General features: G+C 38.4%; 1 protein-coding gene across 4 annotated transcripts in view; it reads left to right on the forward strand.

Moving 5' to 3' along the window:
* LOC139758369 (uncharacterized) overlaps positions 1–21,645 on the forward strand; it is a 402,449-nt gene that overhangs the window by 367,916 nt on the left and 12,888 nt on the right. For 3 of the 4 annotated variants that reach the window (XM_071679670.1, XM_071679668.1, XM_071679669.1), the window contains exons 21-28: positions 712–948; positions 3,909–4,141; positions 6,153–6,321; positions 12,191–12,346; positions 15,803–15,970; positions 17,093–17,249; positions 17,679–17,875; positions 18,063–18,224. In XM_071679670.1, the coding sequence (XP_071535771.1) occupies positions 712–948; positions 3,909–4,141; positions 6,153–6,321; positions 12,191–12,346; positions 15,803–15,970; positions 17,093–17,249; positions 17,679–17,875; positions 18,063–18,224 (1,479 nt within the window). The remainder of the gene's footprint in view (positions 1–711; positions 949–3,908; positions 4,142–6,152; positions 6,322–12,190; positions 12,347–15,802; positions 15,971–17,092; positions 17,250–17,678; positions 17,876–18,062; positions 18,225–21,645) is intronic. The other variant, XM_071679671.1, reaches the window with a different exon arrangement.

Below are 21,645 nucleotides of genomic sequence, written 5' to 3' on the forward strand. Positions count from 1 at the left end.
TCCATCCAATTTTTATACTTCCTTCCTAATGCATTCCTTTGTATAACTATCAACACATGAAGCATACCTTTAGTGCCATTCCTAGGAATTTCTGTCAGCTTGATATTCCTTTCACCTTCCTTATCCAAACAAAGCTACTTCTTTTGTCCTAATAGTTCCAGACACACTGCCTACATTTAAAGCAACATGCACCTCTGAGAGATTAAACAGTGTTGGAATCCCCAGTTTTAACTTTACAGACTGGCAAAGTAGGGGTAGCTGTTCTCCGTAATGCATACTTGCTGTGTTCATAATTTGCACACTACTTTATCCATTTGTCCATATCTCTGACACCTGTTTTCTCCAGGAACTCCATCAAGAGGGTGGCAATGACAAAAGTCTCCCTTTATCCCTGTCCTTACATGCCACCCTCGAATATGCCACTCTGTGTATTCTTCCCCCATTTCTTTCCCTCCAGTACTTTTCCACTCTGTTCCCCATGTCACAGGTGGTTTTCCTCTCACACCAATCCCTTTAGTTGTGTTATACACTATCCTTGTAAACTTTTCCTTCTTGCATTCTTTCCAAATGCACACTATTGTACTTTGATTAAGGATTATTTGTGATAAAGATTAAATTCATGTTATATTGAATACATGCAGCACTTGATCTGTCATCCCAGTAGGTTTTTTTTTTTTTATGAAACTGAATATTACTTTGTTAACATTGCAGTCTGTGAGCCTGGTCAGACAGTCCACGTGTGTGACAAGAGCCTTTGTGAGAACCAAGTATGCTTCTCTCATCCCCATGCTGTTTGTCGTGTTAACCCATGTGGTGGGTGCTCAGTACAATTTGTTGATGAATTTAACTCTCCTGTAAACTGTGAGGTGGGTCTGACTGAGTGCCAGAGGGAATTACAACGAGTCCTGAACTCTCCAGTCTTCACCAGACCATCCATGGCTTTCTCAGGTAACTCTTTATACTGATGATCACATATTTGTAAATACCAAAGCTATGCATTTCATCATTGGAAGAGTTTATAATTTTTCAGAACTAAACATGATTCAAAAGCTTCAATGCAGATTTTTCCTTTAAGAAAAACATATTTCATTAGTATCCAGCCATAGGTGGCTTGTTATGAAATTCACTTATTAGACTCATGTACCTTAGCTAATTCATATCCACAGTCTTTGCCTTTCCTTGTTCATATAGATGCTTTTCCCTTTTGTGTACATGATAGGAATATCATCCTTCTCAGATGTGTATTACAAGCAATAGGCTATTGTTACGTTTATGTTAGATTTAGATGAAAAGATTTTTCTTGATAATGTTTCCAGAAATACTTTTAGGTCTTAAGAATTATTTGGTATAGATACAGTTGGTAACTGACATTTATTAGAGAAGATAATGCAAATGCATATGCCTCCCAGCTCTGAGTGCAGCAAAGAGTGAATGTGATAGAGACAGGTAAATATTGTACAGGTTTTACCTCTTTAATCCAGCAACTTTAGGACCTAGTAGTTGCCAGACCACAGAAAATGATGGAAAATGGAAATTGACACATAAGTCATACACAGTTGACAGTCCGATCTCGTAATACTCGTACAAAGTTTTTAAAGAAGTTCCTTAATGTAATTTTTTCAGTAACTCCACCTTTTCAAGTATAGATAATGATTTATGCTTATGCTTATTGGCACTCGCACCATCTGCACCTTTTGGTCTTTTGGATGACATCCTGAAGGGCTAAAATATTGCTGAATATAAGAAATTTACAGGACTATTAATTAGCTTGGTGCCTTAGTGCTGCTAACAGCGCCACCCTGGTGACAGATCCACAGACTAATAACTAATGTTAGCAGGTTCAAAACATGCTGGACCATGGGAGTTGCTAGACCACAAAGTGAAGAGGTACACCCTGTATATGTAAACCAGCAGGTTCCAAGGCCATCTTACTGTAGCACATCTCATAATTGATTATTATTATTATTATTATTATACTTTGTCGCTGTCTCCCACATTTGCGAGGTAGCGCAAGGAAACAGACGAAAGAAATGGCCCAACCCCCCCCATACACATGTATATACACACGTCCACACACGCAAATATACATACCTACACAGCTTTCCATGGTTTACCCCAGACGCTTCACATGCCTTGATTCCATCCACTGACAGCACGTCAACCCCGGTATACCACATCGCTCCAATTCACTCTATTCCTTGCCCTCCTTTCACCCTCCTGCATGTTCAGGCCCCGATCACACAAAATCTTTTTCACTCCATCTTTCCACCTCCAATTTGGTCTCCCTCTTCTCCTCGTTCCCTCCACCTCCGACACATATATCCTCTTGGTCAATCTTTCCTCACTCATTCTCTCCATGTGCCCAAACCACTTCAAAACACCCTCTTCTGCTCTCTCAACCATGCTCTTTTTATTTCCACACATCTCTCTTACCCTTACGTTACTCACTCGATCAAACCACCTCACACCACACATTGTCCTCAAACATCTCATTTCCAGCACATCCATCCTCCTGCGCACAACTCTATCCATAGCCCACGCCTCGCAACCATACAACATTGTTGGAACCATTATTCCTTCAAACATACCCATTTTTGCTTTCCGAGATAATGTTCTCGACTTCCACACATTCTTCAAGGCCCCCAGAATTTTCGCCCTCTCCCCCACCCTATGATCCACTTCCGCTTCCATGGTTCCATCCGCTGCCAGATCCACTCCCAGATATCTAAAACACTTCACTTCCTCCAGTTTTTCTCCATTCAAACTCACCTCCCAATTGACTTGACCCTCAACCCTACTGTACCTAATAACCTTGCTCTTATTCACATTTACTCTTAACTTTCTTCTTCCACACACTTTACCAAACTCAGTCACCAGCTTCTGCAGTTTCTCACATGAATCAGCCACCAGCGCTGTATCATCAGCGAACAACAACTGACTCACTTCCCAAGCTCTCTCATCCCCAACAGACTTCATACTTGCCCCTCTTTCCAAAACTCTTGCATTTACCTCCCTAACAACCCCATCCATAAACAAATTAAACAACCATGGAGACATCACACACCCCTGCCGCAAACCTACATTCACTGAGAACCAATCACTTTCCTCTCTTCCTACACGTACACATGCCTTACATCCTCGATAAAAACTTTTCACTGCTTCTAACAACTTTCCTCCCGCACCATATATTCTTAATACCTTCCACAGAGCATCTCTATCAACTCTATCATATGCCTTCTCCAGATCCATAAATGCTACATACAAATCCATTTGCTTTTCTAAGTATTTCTCACATACATTCTTCAAAGCAAACACCTGATCCACACATCCTCTACCACTTCTGAAACCACACTGCTCTTCCCCAATCTGATGCTCTGTACATGCCTTCACTCTCTCAATCAATACCCTCCCATATAATTTACCAGGAATACTCAACAAACTTATACCTCTGTAATTTGAGCACTCTTATCCCCTTTGCCTTTGTACAATGGCACTATGCACGCATTCCGCAAATCCTCAGGCACCTCACCATGAGTCATACATACATTAAATAACCTTACCAACCAGTCAACAATACAGTCACCCCCTTTTTTAATAAATTCCACTGCAATACCATCCAAACCTGCTGCCTTTCCGGCTTTCATCTTCCTCAAAGCTTTCACTACCTCTTCTCTGTTTACCAAATCATTTTCCCTAACCCTCTCACTTTGCACACCACCTCGACCAAAACACCCTATATCTGCCACTCTATCATCAAACACATTCAACAAACCTTCAAAATACTCACTCCATCTCCTTCTCACATCACCACTACTTGTTATCACCTCCCCATTTGCGCCCTTCACTGAAGTTCCCATTTGATATATTTGATATATTTGTTAATACAGTGCTTGTATATATGCATCTAGGACGCACCTTCCCCACTTCACATGCTGATCGTCAAGTGCACTATGATGTTGACCTTTTCCGTAATGTGGATGTGTACCACGCTCATCCTCTTGACATGGATGATGTTGCTGCCTCTGAATCTCTTCGTCGTGGTCGACAGATGGAAGTGGATTCTCCTGGATCACTAACTGTGTCTGGGGATGTGGTTATAGAGGCTCAGGAACATTCGAGGCCAGCTCGTGCTTTGCCACAGGTAAGAATCAGGGAGGTCCAGTAAATGGAGTGGCTTTTGTTAACTATTCTGAGAGTATGTTAAACACATTTTAGGAATATGAGTGAGGTGTAAAATCATGATATATTCCATAGTGAAATTAAACTTATTACAATCAGTTGTTTTACACTAAATAGGGTTTGAATGATATATACTTGGCAGTTCCATCCAATAAAGCAGCTAGCCGTGACAAAGAAAACCCATCATTAGTATCATCCACTTGCTCCACCCACTGTTATTCTTTGATCAGCCACCCATAAACCATCAGGGTAGATAAAACAGAATTAGCATCCATTTTGGATTTAAACCCAGGACTTCCACCTTGCTGGGTCAGTATTCTAACTGTTACACCTGCCCAAAGATGCTTAGGTGACAGGAATCATTTCCATGTCTCAGAATTATAACTGTTTCCACAACTATACTCCTTTTTTCATGTGTATTCAGATCAAGGACACTTGTCCCTGTCATCAATTAATGTACATATCCTGGACTGATACCCTAAGTCTCCATCAAATTTGTGACTTGTGACCATCAAGTATATGAGCCCAGGGGTCTCCATTTTGTCAAGGCAACGTGCTAGCCTGCCCAGTTTTATCTTGTGTAAATCTTCCTCTCTTCTTGTAGTCTGGATGTGCTTCCACGGATGTATTTCCATATTTCTCTGTGTCATGCATGGGGTCCAAATGGAACCTTAGAATCCCTTTTATGGGCCTCTTGCATCTTTAAAGCAGCACTCTGATCAGGAATAAGGAAATAATGGACTTATTTAAAGCAAGAAGCTCCTTGATGAGAAAGTACTCCTTTTTGTCTGTTGATGATGACACAGCCTTGCCAAAGGTTACTTTTCTTGAATGTTGAGTCTGGGAACACCAATCCAATGGTATAAATGACTAGTTGATAGTTTACTGATGATGATCAATGAGTTGACCTGAAGGAGATGTACTTGCACTGGCTTCTGTGGGAGCAGTACAGCTGAAGTAATAGTGTTGATCCCATGAGCTTAGTGATGCCATTTAAGGTTTATAATGAATACTGTTGGCATAATGACCTAACAAATCTCATTTGCGTCCAAGTCTGACGTTGACCATCCCTCAGATTAATACAATGGCTGAGTAATAGTTTCTTTATCAGGATTTTTTGGCCTTTTTTGGTATGGTCTGCCTGCTTTGACTAGATAACAGCTTTACATGTATTGTTCAGACCTTTACCTGAGTAAAGAAATTAGCCCTTTTATAAATGATACATACCAATGTTGTCTTTATTGGGAGTCAACTTGAAGCATTAACTTTATTCATTTATAACATTTGCATGAAAGGTGAATGTAGTTTAGTAAATGGATACATGATAAAGTTTTGATATCACATAAGCCATTTTATGCATTCATACGTTGAATAAACGAGTACTGTCATCTCTTCCAAACATTCTGGTTGCTGATCATATTCACACAGAATATACATTTGAAAACTCATTGCTAGAAATGAGTACCCTGGCCAAATTATCCTTCCTGTTGATTTAGCAGTCACATGGTGAAGTGTTATGAAAGAATATGGACTTTCTTTGGAAGCATATACTAAGAGAAAAGAAATAGTAGACAAGATAAGACAGGAAGGTATTAGTAAAGGGGAGCAATAAAAGAGATGTAAAGAAATGTCTTAAAAGGGTAGTAGGGAGTTTGAGATAACTATATAATACTGTTGAGAATTCAGATTAGTAGTTTACAGATATGATATTACATAGTATTCACTTCCATGTCATAGATAAGAACAGAATTGTTACAGGTGAACAGATGAAGGTAAAAGCAGATTTTATACAGTTATACAGTGGTCATGCATAACAGAGCACTTAAAAGAATAACAGAACAAATGATAGTTGAAATGGCTGATTGACAGGGGGAAATTTCAATACATAACAACAAGGTGATGTAGCAAGGGCAATTTCTTTTGCATTCATCCATGTTTCAACTGCTCAATAGTTTACCCCATACCACTTTCAGGAAACAGTGCCTGATTCACCCCTGGTAGAGTCTACACTGGTAGATCCTGATGATTTGGCTCGACGTCTTACAGGTCCTTTTAGCACTACCCAAGATGTTTTCCCAAGTCTAGAGGACTACCCACCAAGGCTTACTCTGGATGACACCTTTGAAGCTGTCCCAACGCAAGGTAATCACCAGATGATTAAATCTTTCACTAAGATGAAATGTAGCATAAATTTTGTTGAGTGAGAGCTCCTTCTGAAAGCTACCAGTTAAACATTAATGGATTTCTTCCTTGCTGCAGTTTTAGTAAGAGTAATGAGTTGTTTTTTTACTTTAATGCATAAGTGTTTAGTATGCAGTGTCGGGTTATTGAGACAGTGATAAGGTTTTACAAAAGAAAGAATATAAATTATTGAATTTAAGATACATATGATGATGATACCAGCTTTACAGTATGATAGTACTGCTTTTGCAGAAATACCTTGAGAGTGTTGAATTATATCATATTTGCATCAGTGATTACCACCTTATCTTGATACTGTGCATCCATGTTATATTCTTCCTTCCATACCATCACTTTTGTTTTCTGTCTTATGAGCTCCTGCTGACAGAATGCTTTCCCATTTTTCTACCAATATTTGTTTTTCAGCTTTGCATGCGAATGGAGCTTTAGTGTCATTTTTACGAGACCCATTATAAACTATCCAGCAATGCAGACACAATTTTTCTGTAATTGTATCAGGTATCTTTTTAAGAGACATAGATAGACACAAAAATAGAGAAAAGCCTATCTCTGACTCTTCTTTGGTCTTGTAAGTACTATACTGTATATGTGGAAGACAGTAGTAGGTAGTAGATGGTAGGAAGCCAACGACCAGGTAGGTATATTACCACTACTACCTGCCTGGATATCTGCAGGGTGAGTGATGGCTGCATAGTGTGCTAGCACTTTAGTGGATGTCAAGTTGCACTCCTCTGACCCAGGTAGCTGTCTTTTCTGTCCTTCTCACTCTTAACTGGACTACTGGCATTCTGTCCACTAACATACAATCTCTTCTTGTCATACATAAAATTTGACACCACTTAACTCGCACAGCTCATTCTTGTTAACTCTAAATTTTCCTGTGGTGAACACTATACACTAGCTGTCTTTTGGCAAAATGGCAGGATCAATAGATAGAGCAGTAGTTAGGAACTTTTAAGAGGCAGTATTAAGCAGAAACATTTGGTAGTAGTCGTTAGGAACATTAGGCAGGAACATTATGTAGAAGTAATCAGTAGGAACATTATATAGGAGTTTCTGCAAGCACTGCACTAGAGTTGCCCTCTGCCAGTGGCTAGTTAAGGGTGAAGCAATAAAGTTATGGAGCTTCTATTGTCATGACCACCCCCTTGAAGGAGTTCCGAGTGGGAACAGTCATCAGAGATATAGATAGATAGATCGTCTTCTTCATGTATAGAGTGAGATTGAAAGGCAAAAGGAGATATAAATCTTGCTTGGCATGTTCTTTTTATTTGCATAGTTAATGAACAGGAAGTTGTTGTACAAAAGCTGAGTGGCCTGCACAGCTTCATACATATGAGCCACTCTACATCACTAGGAGTGGAGTTAAAGATGACAATAAAACAATGTGCCCCTCAGTGAAAATGAAAATACAACATAAGTCTTTCAGATAAGTTGAAGTTGAAACTTCTGAATAATAGGTGCAGAATTTCAAAAAGTACATAGATACAGGGAAGATTCAAGGAAAAAAAAGGCTACTCTTTTCAGTTGTGCAAGAAATACCTTGAATAGACAGTGGAGGAAATGCTGATATGCTAAAAGTTTAAGCAATTTTGCACTTAGTCACCTCCACTGGGCTCACCATTCTCAACAGCACCAAATTGCTAGATATCAGAACTTTTGTACTCTTATTTCGTAGTTTTTGCTCGACATCAGAGACTACAAATATACTCAACGGCATGCAAAAATAAAAAGATATCACATCAGATAAGCTTGGCCTATAAACTGGAGAGTTGCTTCACTGGTTCAGTAACAAACCCTAGTGATATGCTCCATTTTTAATCATGCATTGCAGTTCTTAATTGAATCTGCATTTAACTTATCAGTTTCTGTGATTTCCATATTGATATCCCAGTTTCTTAAGTTTCCATGAAGGGCTTGGTAGCTGATTACTGAGATAGCATTACAGTTTTGATTGATATGAAATAATTTAACACGGCCTTGGTAATAGGTCATTATTCACTGGCTGTGCAGGTCATGGTATCATCATGACATGATTAGTGGTTTTCTGCATTAGCAACTCTCTTTTAGTATTTCATCATAATTTGTTTAATATACACATACAAGGCTCAACCAGTACCTTCAGATTGTGATAAACCATCAAATTCTACCCTCACATTGATGGCAAGGATGAGTATTTGCAAAGTCCACTCATAATGTTCATCCATTTTCCTCTGCTGTTCACTTGTTGTGGATGATGACAGTGTGAATTGTACCAGCCTTTTGATTATCATGATAATCAGTGTTACAATGTGTATATTTCTTGTCAGCTTTTATTTTCATACACATTTGCCATGTTCCATGTGAGTGAGATAATGTTGAGAACAAATGATTGAGCCTTAGAGGAAAAAAATCCGTACTTGGCTCCTTTTTTTTTTGTTCCTTCTTTAAAAAAGGAATACAGGAGGGATGAATTGTAGTTTTTATAGGATATGTCACTGGAATTGTGCTATGTTCCTCTAGTTTACTTTACTGCCACTGTCAGGGAATTATAAATGGATGGTATAAGTTGGCAAATGCAGTCAAGATGGGGAAAATCTTATCAGCAGTAGAGAGGGTAAGGGATTACACCTTATGGCACAGTACCCTGCTGTTAGTGGATTGTCATTAGATATAGAAAATTTTGGAGACTGCTTAGGAAGAAGTGCCAGTGCATGTGGATCTTTACTGATTAGTCTTCATATACAGCATTCGTCTTTCATTTGGAGGAGTGGTTGCTTTATGATGAGTTAGGTGGCATTTGCCAATTTAGGAACTTGTGGACGAGATAATCCACAAAGCATCATAGGAAGAAGAGAAAACAGAACAGATGAATATAGTTTAACAGCATAAAGTGTAACTTAAAGAACGAAATTTAGAACTCAAGATATTTTTGTGGATACAGCATCTTTACAGAGGATCACCAAAGCTTAGCTTATCATATTTGAAAATAGAGAGTGGTATACGATACCATGAGAGTCATTTTTTTAGAGAAGATTCAAGTCTATTATGAGGTTTCTTTTGTCTCGTCTAACATTGACCTATGAAAGTTAGCTCTTCATATATGTCTTTTTTTTTTTAGTAGTCTTTCCCTATTTAATTTTTATTCAAATTATGTTTTTCATATAATAATTTGCTTATCAAAAACTTTTGAACAGTTTAGAATTTTCATTTGATTTGTCCATGGTATTTTGCTCAAAATTCCTGTGCTCTTCTTTCCTTTTTCATAATGTACTCATTTCATGCTTTTCTGTGCCTTTGAAACACTACCAGGCCATTATGCCTTTTGTATCTAATTCAGTCCATCTCTACCTTTTTTAGCTTTTTTATTTCATTAGATCTTGTCTCCCTTTGATGTCTTGCATGCTTCATCTTCTGCTTATGACATCATTCTACCAACTCCTTCATTTTAAACTTAACAGCATTGTCAAACACAGTTCCATACTTAGGTGGAATTTTGTATCTTAGATTGTTCCTGAATAGATTGTGAAGTTGTACAGGCTTCATCCTTACAAGGCATTAGGATTCCATATTTACTTTCATCTTGTCCTCATCAATCAGGTACTTATGCTTCATCAAGATCCAGTGTTATGAGTGCATTTGGTCATTTGACTCTAATACTGTATGTTTAGTGATATGTTGATAAAGAACATTGTGAGCATGATTCTCACTTTCCTCTATGCTAATCCAATATTCACAGTCACTTATTCTGTTGTTAAATTCCTCACATTTAGGATATATTCATCTCTGGGTGGGCCTGTCTTGATACTTTCTTTACCATCATGATTGTCACTGGATATTTATTCAAGTTCATGCATTTTCTCTCTTTGATAGATATGGACAACAAAAAAGTGTGTATATTTGGCATTCTGTATGGATCAGTAATTCTTTCTTTTGAATCTTTTGAAGTATCATAACAAAGGTTTGCACACCTGGAATAAGAAAAATTGATTGGAAAATTGACTGTAGATATATAATTTTGAAATGGGAATTTCATAGATCTGTAAGGTTACTTTCATGAAAGTGAACAAGTATTTATGATTATTTATCATTCAACTCTTCAAACTTTATTTGATTCATGGTGATTTAGATCAAGATTAGGGTATGCTAGGTCATTATTAAAAAACTCTCCCCATCTTGTAAAGAATGGTGATAGATAATGAAATCTCTATGCCTCTTGCTTGATATCTTCTTTTTAAAGAATGACTTTATATTGGCTTACAGCATTAGCATAAACTAGTTGAGTACAGCCTAGAGCACTTGTGCATAACTGGATTTACATTAAAGGGAAATAACATATGTCCTCATAAGATGGGTAAATGGTAGGTCCTTTATTTCTCCTAATTCTTCACTGAAAGTCAGGTCTGTCTGTTTTGCTTCATGCTGCAGCTTTACCTTCTTCAAGTGTCTTATTAACCTGTAAGTATTTTCTGCCTTCCATAAACTGTTAGTAGAATGAAGATAAGGCTTAATAGAATATAGAGCACCTGACTTTAAAAGACATTCTCTAGATAGCTTTCTGGTTAGATGCTTAAACCTGTCCTCTTTATGTTTACCATCCAGAAGTCATTCATACACATCACGGTATATGGTTAATGTTGCCCATTTGCATCCCATGAAAACTGGGCTTGGCCCAGACCTAAGTTAGAAAGTTGGGGTTATTTCCCATGGTGTTTGCTATCATGATAAGTCCCTAAGCCAATTTTCGTAATGGAGTGAGATTCAACTCACAGCAGTGGAAGATAAGGTCATCAGATGATCTTAGATTCTGTGATATGTTGAGTAAGCCAAACTGTTTATTTGGTATCTGAATAGAATTTTCAAGACAGGATTGAAATGTGAGTCCTTCAATCAGTTAATTCTTTAACTAAAATTTAGAGAAAACAATCATGATAACTTGAAATGGATTGACCACAAAAAGACTTTGATTATTATCTTTGGCTAAAAAGGAAAAGTCCTCTTCAGTGTCTGAAGTATACAAATATTTTATGTTATGCATCATAGTCATTCCTTGCTGGCCTCTCATTTTATCATCACGTTGCAGTCTTTCAGTTTTCTCTTTTGAATTAGGGTATATGTAATATATATCTCTTAGTGACTCTGCATGCATGCATGTATGTATGATTTTTGTCACTTGGGAACCAGAAATACATTTTGCATGTGTAGATGTGCTGTGAATTTGGTAACAGGTGTGTAAAATGGTGAAACAAATGGTGCCATAAGTTTACTAAATCCTATCATGACATAAGCTTACAGCTATTATTGTTTCTGCATATGGGTAGACAAACTCTGTGCATTTTCTTTGAGTTTTTCTTTTAGGGTAGAAGGATCCTGCACATTGGGGCATGGTATTTATTACTGAATTTAACTTGATTTTTTTGTATTGCACCTCTCCTGATTCTTCTCCAAATCATGTGGGTTAATCAGACTGATTACACAAGTTGCACAAATGCACCTGATCCTCTCCATCGCTAATGGAGTAAATGATGATAGAATTGATAGATTATTTTATTGTACTAATTCAAAGTAACTCATCCGTACTTTTATAGTGGGTTTTTTTTTTTTTTTACTTTTAATATACTGTGATAAAGAGATGAATTTGCTTAAGTGTAAACTTTCTAAAATCTTGAAAATATTTTAATATGTTTTCTGCTTAACCCAAACACTACTCTTATATGGTCTTCCTGTTTTCCCCTCATTTTCTACTTCTGTTTTCCCCTACTTACCCACACAAGTATGCCACAATTTGTGCAGCTGCAAGTAACATTCATATGCATGGCATATCACATAGATTTGGTGCCCAAGCCTGGTACATGTCCGAGCCCTCCCAGCGACCTCTCCCTCCTGATGTGTGCACCCAGCCAGCAGTGCATGTTTGACACCCACTGTGAAGGCTCTAAGAAATGCTGCTTCAATGGATGTGGAGCTGTCTGTATTGAACCTCAAGGTGAGTAAAGGTTGTATCTACACTGTTATTTACCTTCTCATTTGTCTTATTCTGATGCCAGACAGTATATGCAAAGGTGAGTGAAATTTATGTTAGCTTGATTTAACAGGTACATTGTGGATATATATTTCACCATTTGCAGAAACTAACTTATACACAAAACTCAAACATTTTTTTTTTTTTTTTTTTTTATACCTCGTCGCTGTCTCCCGCGGTTGCGAGGTAGCGCATGGAAACAGACGAAAGAAATGGCCCAACCCCCCCCCATACACATGTACATACACACGTCCACACACGCAAATATACATACCTACACAGCTTTCCATGGTTTACCCCGGACGCTTCACATGCCTTGATTCAATCCACTGACAGCACGTCAACCCCTGTATACCACATTGCTCCAATACACTCTATTCCTTGCCCTCCTTTCACCCTCCTGCATGTTCAGGCCCCGATCACACAAAATCCTTTTCACTCCATCTTTCCACCTCCAATTTGGTCTCCCTCTTCTCCTCGTTCCCTCCACCTCCGACACATAATATTATCCTCTTGGTCAATCTTTCCTCACTCATTCTCTCCATGTGCCCAAACCATTTCAAAACACCCTCTTCTGCTCTCTCAACCACGCTCTTTTTATTTCCACACATCTCTCTTACCCTTACGTTACTTACTCGATCAAACCACCTCACACCACACATTGTCCTCAAACATCTCATTTCCAGCACATCCATCCTCCTGCGCACAACTCTATCCATAGCCCACGCCTCGCAACCATACAACATTGTTGGAACCACTATTCCTTCAAACATACCCATTTTTGCTTTCCGAGATAATGTTCTCGACTTCCACACATTTTTCAAGGCTCCCAAAATTTTCGCCCCCTCCCCCACCCTATGATCCACTTCCGCTTCCATGGTTCCATCCGCTGACAGATCCACTCCCAGATATCTAAAACACTTCACTTCCTCCAGTTTTTATCCATTCAAATGCACCTCCCAATTGACTTGACCCTCAACCCTACTGTACCTAATAACCTTGCTCTTATTCACATTTACTCTTAACTTTCTTCTTCCACACACTTTACCAAACTCCGTCACCAGCTTCTGCAGTTTCTCACATGAATCCACCACCAGCGCTGTATCATCAGCGAACAACATGTACATGTACATATATATATATATATATATATATATATATATATATATATATATATATATATATATATATATATATATATATGTACGGCTACCTTCAATAACTGTGCATATATTAGTTTGAATGGAGAAAAACTGGAGGAAGTGAAGTGTTTTAGATATCTGGGAGTGGATCTGGCAGCGGATGGAACCATGGAAGCGGAAGTGGATCATAGGGTGGGGGAGGGGGCGAAAATTCTGGGGGCCTTGAAGAATGTGTGGAAGTCGAGAACATTATCTCGGAAAGCAAAAATGGGTATGTTTGAAGGAATAGTGGTTCCAACAATGTTGTATGGTTGCGAGGCGTGGGCTATGGATAGAGTTGTGCGCAGGAGGATGGATGTGCTGGAAATGAGATGTTTGAGGACAATGTGTGGTGTGAGGTGGTTTGATCGAGTGAGTAACGTAAGGGTAAGAGAGATGTGTGGAAATAAAAAAGAGCGTGGTTGAGAGAGCAGAAGAGGGTGTTTTGAAGTGGTTTGGGCACATGGAGAGGATGAGTGAGGAAAGATTGACCAAGAGGATATATGTGTCGGAGGTGGAGGGAGCAAGGAGAAGAGGGAAACCAAATTGGAGGTGGAAAGATGGAGTGAAAAAGATTTTGTGTGATCGGGGTCTGAACATGCAGGAGGGTGAAAGGAGGGCAAGGAATAGAGTGAATTGGATCGATGTGGTATACCAGGGTTGACGTGCTGTCACTGGATTGAATCAGGACATGTGAAGCGTCTGGGGTAAACCATGGAAAGCTGTGTAGGTATGTATATTTGCGTGTGTGGACGTATGTATATACATGTGTATGGGGGTTGGGGGTTGGGCCATTTCTTTCGTCTGTTTCCTTGCGCTACCTCGCAAACGCGGGAGACAGCGACAAAGTATAAAAAAAAAAAAAAATATTAGTATTTAAATTAAAGTCCTAAATACAAATTTAGTTGCAGGATTAACCCCCAGATTTCAGGGTTCCAGTGATGTCAGTTAGCCATCTTTCAGTGCTGCAAAGATGACCAAACTTGATGGAAGAATCAGTAAAATTATAAGGATGCTAATAGTATTATTTTTTTTGATATCATATACCTGTTATAAAGCTTGGGTGTTATTGTGGGGTTATTGTAAATGAACTGTACAGCAGACTGGATTGTTACAAAACTCACATGATTTTTATAAATCCTGCGGGGAATTCAATTACATGCTCAGAGTTCCCATCTGGATTTCATTCTGGGTTACAGATTCCATGGAAGGTATACAAGATAGGGTGTTTTCTACATTTAGTAACTTATGACCGTAACATAGAACTTTTTCAAAGGTAACAAAGAAGGATGAGCAGAAAGGAAATTTATTTTGTGTGTATCACAGAAAATGCAAGGATGTGACATTTCTAAGATGTTCTTCCAGGGCATGAGGTTTCCACATTTTGCAGCACCTGGTTTTTTTATGTCCAAAAACTAGATGATTTATAAGATTCCTGGCTTTTCATTTTTTCTAATCAAATCTTGATAAAACAGGTTGCCAAGAGACAGATGTAACAGAGTTGGAAAAAATTCAAATCCATGAGGAGATATATTTATGAAACTTTTAATTGCCTTTAGCAAGAGAAATGATGTAGATCTACTTACATTGTTTCCCTTTTTGTTAAGTGATTAATGAAAATTCTACTCAGTTATCTTCATAAGAGTTTGAATGCATAATTTAGAGTAATGAAATCACTGGGTAAATTACACATCATTATATAATAGTTACCTTTGGAAGTTGGAACATCATTTTTTTCTTGTATCCCCTTAGATAACTTAAGAATATTCTAGGTTGCCTTTTACTTTATTCCATAAATTTTATGTCCTTTTCATTTTATATTTTGAAGTATTGTATAAATTTAAAGGCTGCACTTCTAGTGCTTAAAATTATTAAAGTTTTTCCATGATACTGCATGTATCTGAACTTTTTGAATGCATTCATTATTGTTTAAGCAATATGAGTAATTAGGTAATAAATTATATGCCTATTTGTACAGTAAAGAAGGTAAAATATCATCATTTAATTATCTCCTAACTTGCACGGTTAATGAAAATTGCAAATTACCAATTCAAAAATTCAGGACAATGGGGATTAAGGATTTAATGTTCAATCAGTGCTACCACCTTGTTTTACTGAATTAACCATTATACACAGGATTTTGGCTTGGAGGCATTTAAATGCACCATGCCAATTTACACAACCTTTTATATTAACACCATTTCACCTACTTTAGTTTTGTTTATTTCAATTTTTGCAGAAACACCTGCTTCTTCCCAAGGCATGACAGTTCAGGCCCCTCTTTGTGAAGCTGATGGATCTTATGCACGTGAACAGCGTGCAGGTGGCCTTTCCTGGTGCGTTGATGCCAAGGGTCATCCTATTCATGAGACTCTTACCCGTGGCCATGTTCGATGTGGACCTAATGGTAAGATGCAACTATTTAGTATCTCATTATTTTGATATATATAAGCTAGGCAAACTATTTACGATATTTCTCCATTGGACGTGTGTAAACTAACAAAGTACTTGCCTCCTTATAGTATATGTATAAAAAGAAAAAGAATCCATGAATCCACCGAAGATTTTTCAGTAGGTCAAAGGGTGTGACAATCACAAAGTCTGAGAAGGCACCTCAGATAATGAATTCTCTTTTACCATCTAGTTAATTAACTTTAAATCTTTTTAAGGAATTCTATCCCAATGCCATCTTAGATATCTAACTTCATAAGCTTTTTCCTCTGTAGAAAATTATCAAAAGACATAGTAGTCAAATTGAGAAAAGTCTGCTTTTTCTGCCCCTCCCAAGATACAACTTATTCTTTGGTAGAAGTGTAGAAGAATCATAGTGTATAATTCCCCTTTGGAATCCTTGTTATCTGTTACTTAGATTGTTCCTGCTAATTGAGAAATCATTTGTTTCTTGTTTATTGTCAGAAATTTGTAAATCATGCTTTGGAATGACATTGGTGTGTTTGTTGTTTTGAAGAATTTCCTTATCTCCTATCTTTAAGATGAAATTTTTTCTTTTCTACTCCTTTGACAGAGAAACCAATTAGTCAATGACCATTTTATCTCATTTCATTTCATATACAGTCCTTGGACTAAAAGGGGAGGGAGCGGGGGGCTGGAAATCCTCCCCTCTCGTTTTTTTTTTTCATTTTCCAAAAGAAGGAACAGAGGGGGCCAGGTGAGGATATTCCAAAAAAGGCCCAGTCCTCTGTTCTTAACGCTACCTCGCTAACGCGGGAAATGGCGAATAGTTTAAAAGAAAAGAAGTATTATTATAATCAATCTGTCTAAAAGCATTATCCAGTCATCCCCATCATGATCAATCTTTACTCAGTAGAAGATCTAAAGGAAGGATGATGAGGTAAAATATTCATAAGTAGACTCTAAATTATGATGGCAGAATTAGTATCGTCTCATTCATTTTGACTTTATCAACCAATATTGTGGGAAATGTTTCTTAAGCAGGTTATGAACTAACTTATGCTTATTTTCTGAGACTCTGTTAGAATTAAATGCTGATCACTTAACATTCCCACAGGTCAGATCTTGGAGCAGGTGTCTGTTGGGTTTGTATGCCCTCGTGGTATCAGGCCCCGTGTTTGCAAGAATGAGTGCCTCCATGCTTCATGCCATTCCCATCCTGATGCTGTCTGTGTAGCTGATCCATGCAATGATTGCAGGGTTACCTTCTATAGGTTGGTGCTTCTGAACCTCCTGTAAAATTATCTTTAAATAAACAACTGCTTTGTATCTTAATGATTTGAACCATTAACCACTTCTGGGTAAATGCATGCTATTTTTATGCTTGGGGAATTCCGGGAAAGATGAGCAAATTATCAAATTACTGTGAATAAAGGCAATGGGAAGCCACCTTTTATGAGGTTGTACTATTGTCACTGGAGAGAAAGAAGTAGAACATCATCACGGAGTTTCCTTCTCAGAAGAACCAGTATTACCCTTTTCCCATTAGGAGTACAGCCTTGAAGCTACAGCAGCCCCATGAAAGGGATCTTGAGATTGTATATCTAGCTCACAGTGAACAAAATGTATCTTTTTTGCAAAACCTACTCTTTATGTATAAAACTCCTTTATCAATGTGCATTGTCTTTTTTTTTTTCTTTAAGTGGAAGTGGAGAGAAGGTTCATTGTGAGGGCCGGTGTTCCCAGCCTTTGGCCAAGGGAATGTGTCGAGCTTTCTTCAAACGTTACTTCTACAATGCTACTGCTGACAAGTGTCAAGAGTTCATCTTTGGTGGGTGCCTTGGAAATGATAATAACTTCAGTACCATGGAAGAGTGCCAAGAAGAATGTCAGAACCCAGGTAAGGATTGTCTAAGGAGTCTTGCCTTTATATATTTTAAAAATAGTATCAGTAAAAGAAAATCTGAATAAGAAATAACAATTTTAAAGCTTTGGATATAAATGAAATGTTATCATCAGAATTATCAAAAAACATAAACTGGTGTTGTTATAGTGGAAGTAGACAGCACATGCCATTTTATTCTCAGACATCTGTAGTCAGCCAGTCCAAGCCGGAGTATGCTCAGGTGGGGAGGCCCGCTGGTATTACAACACAGAGACCAGGAAGTGTGAGCCTTTCCTTTACAGTGGCTGTGGAGGCAATGGTAACAACTTTAAGAGCAAGAGTAGATGTGAAGCTCGTTGCCCTAGTAAGTAAATGGTGTCTTATTTAAAAGGTAATATATTGACAGTGACTTGTGTGAAAATCAGGTTTTTCCTGGCTTTGTGTAGGTCTGTTCCTCACTACCTTGAATCAGGAATCCAATTTAAGAAACTTTATAATATCCTGCCACTGACATTGCCTATCCATCTGCGGGTATGTGTTAGTTAGCAATAACTTTCAAAAAATACGTAATAGAAACTTATACTTACACCATAAGCACAACAAATTAAGGTGACAAATTGATTAGATTTAGGGGATATACCTGTAGATTTGGGGGATATAACTGCATATGGCAGGTATATATGACCACCATCTGTTAGTATTTTTACATGACAGAGGTGGGTAATGAGGTGGTAGGAGCTGTTTATTCTTCAGAACTATTCTAGTAATGGGTGTAGCCATACTCAAATTCTGACCAATATGAACCTGACACTCATCAGCCTTATCACATGTTATGACCTGCATCTGCAGATCAAGACTGACACCTGGCCCCATTATCTACAGTACCACCTGCAGGCCTTTTTCCAGTCATTATGGATTGGATCAGTAAGACATAAAAATTAGGTAATATAAGAAAAAAGTTACCATAGTGCTGTAAACACAAACACAAGGAGAGCACTTAACACTGGTGGAGTGGAGCAAGGCTAAATTGGCTAACTGCTGTTCAGCAAATGCTCTTCTCAATGATTGAATGTGCAGCTCAGAGAAAAGAGATTGATGTATTTTGTGTGTTTATTTGTGGGACTTTTGAATTATTTGATACATTTTTATCATATTTTTTTGTTTTCAAGCAACAAAAATTTTCAACAGCACTGAACAAAGCAGCATTAATAAAGGGAAAGGCTGTACATATTGAAACTGGTTGTGAGAGAGATTGGCACAAACGAGGAGGATATTGGAGGTTTTTTATTTGGAATAATTCTAGCCCTTTACCTGTCATCTGTTAAGAGAGTCCCCCATCACCCTACAATTGAACAAATAGTAAATTAGGTGCAGTTGTTTCATAGTGTCTTGTGTGTGAATGAAAGGGAAGTTGAGGGTGATCAGGATGACCTGTGCTGGCCTCCCTGCATTTCCCACAGTATTCCTTTTCATTCCCCTCACCAGTTGGTACATAGGTTTTCCTCTTCCTCAGTTAGGTCATCCACCTATACAATTTCTACAAGGTCACATTATACATATGACATGAAAGTCATCAGCTGTACAACTACAATGGTGTTCATAGGGTTACAGTAGAATATTTTCCTGTGCCTTCCTTGTAACAAAAGAGACTTCTAAAGGCTGTTAATGGTATATGTCGGTAAGGAAAATTTAGCTTGTCATATGATGGGGTGTTGTCCTCTGCACGATTATCATCAGATGATAGAAGCACTCTCAAAGTTTATTTGGAAGAACTTACATAATACAGGTGCTATAACTCGGGAGCAGAATAATGGAAAGTTAGAATTGATAATTATATATGTACTGGGCAAGGGCAGATTACATGGCACATTAAGAAGCTCATTAGTTTTCAGAAATTTATATAATTCCTCTTCTCGTAACCATTTCATCCCTAAAACACATTGACAAGATTCATGATATGAAATCAGTGTTGAAACTGTTAGATTTATGTACATCATTGAGTTATTTGTATCTTGCAACTATGTTTGTCTGTACAAGGTTGATTTTCCAAACTTTGAGAAAGTCTTATAGATACTGGCATCATTGTTTTAGGCTACCCATCCAGGTGATCCAATTCTAGTGCAGAAAAGTGCAGTGAAAAGTTTATACCAAGGATGTAAGGCATGTGTACGAGTAGAAAGAGAGGAAAGTGATTGGTTCCCAGTGAATGTCGCTTTGTGGCTGGGGTGCATGATGTCTCCATGGTTGTTTAATTTGTTTATGGATGGGGTGGTTAGGGAGGTGAATGCAAGAGTTTTGGAGAGAGGGGCAAGTATGCAGTCTGTTGTGGATGAGAGGGATTCGGAAGTGAGTCAGTTGTTGTTTGCTGATCATACAGCACTGGTGGCTGATTTGGGTGGGAAACTGCACAAGTTGATGACTGAGTTTGGTAAAGTGTGTGAAAGAAGAAAGTTGAGAGTAAATGTGAATAAGAGCAAGGTTATCAAGTTCAGTAGGGTTGAGGGACAACTAAATTGGGAGACAAGTTTGAATGGAGAAAAAACGGAAAAGTGAAGTGTTTTGGATAACTGGGAGTGGATTTGGCAGTGGACGGAATCATGGAAGCAGAAGTAAGTCACGGGGTGGGGGAGGGGGCGAAAGCTCTGGGAGCATTGAAAAATGTGTGGAAGGCAAGAACATTATCTCAGAAAGCTAAAATGGGTATGTTTGAAGGAATAGTGGTTCCAACAATGTTATATGGTTGCGAGGCGTGGGCTATGGATAGGGTTGTGCGGAGGAGGGTGGATGTGTTGGAAATGAGATGTCTGAGGACAGTATGTGGTGTGAGGTGGTTTGATCGAGTAAGTAATGAAAGGGTAAGAGAGATGTGTGGTTGAAAGAGCAGAAAAGGGTGTTTTGAAATGGTTTGGTCACATGGAGAGAATGAGTGAGGAAAGGTTGACAAAGAGGATATCTGTGTCAGAGGTGGAGGGAATGGGGAGAAGTGGGAGACCAAATTGGAGGTGGAAGGATGGAGTGAAAAAAATTTTGAGCGATCAGGGCCTTAACATGCAGGAGGATGAAAGGAGTGCAAGGAATACAGTGAATTGGAACGATGTGGTATACCGGGGTCGACATGCTGTCAATGGATTGAACCAGGACATGTGAAACATCTGGGGTAAACCAGGGAAAGTTTTGTGGGGCCTGGATGTGGAAAGGGAGCTGTGGTTTTGTGCATTATACATGACACCTAGAGACTGAGTGTGAACGAATGTGGCCTTTGTTGTCTTTTCCTAGTGCTACCTCGCGCACATGCAGGGGGAGGGGGTTGTCATTTCATGTGTGGCAGGGCGGCGACGGGAATGAACAAAGGTAGCAAGTATGAATTATGTACATGTGTATATATGTATATGTCTGTGTATGTATATATGTATATATATGTATACATTGAAATGTATAGGTATGTATATGTGTGTGTGTGGACATGTATGTATATACATTTGTATGTGGGTAGGTTGGGCCATTCTTTTGTGTTTCGGGCGCTACCTCGCTAACATGGGAGACAGCGACAAAGTAAAATAAATAAATGTGAATATATATATATATATGTACACAGAATATTCTCTCAGCATGCTACATAAGTAGTGTTAATAAAGCAAGCTTTTACTGCACAAACTATATAAATGCAAGTTCTTATTCTGGGTAAAAGTGTAATGCATTAACTTCTGATTTTAAAGTATGGTAACTGTGCCAATCAGCCATTTAGAATCATGCTTATTGCTGCACTGCATCACTTAGTCTTGCAT

This window comes from Panulirus ornatus, chromosome 30 (genome assembly GCF_036320965.1).
Source record: "Panulirus ornatus isolate Po-2019 chromosome 30, ASM3632096v1, whole genome shotgun sequence".
NCBI classification, from domain to species: domain Eukaryota; kingdom Metazoa; phylum Arthropoda; class Malacostraca; order Decapoda; family Palinuridae; genus Panulirus; species Panulirus ornatus.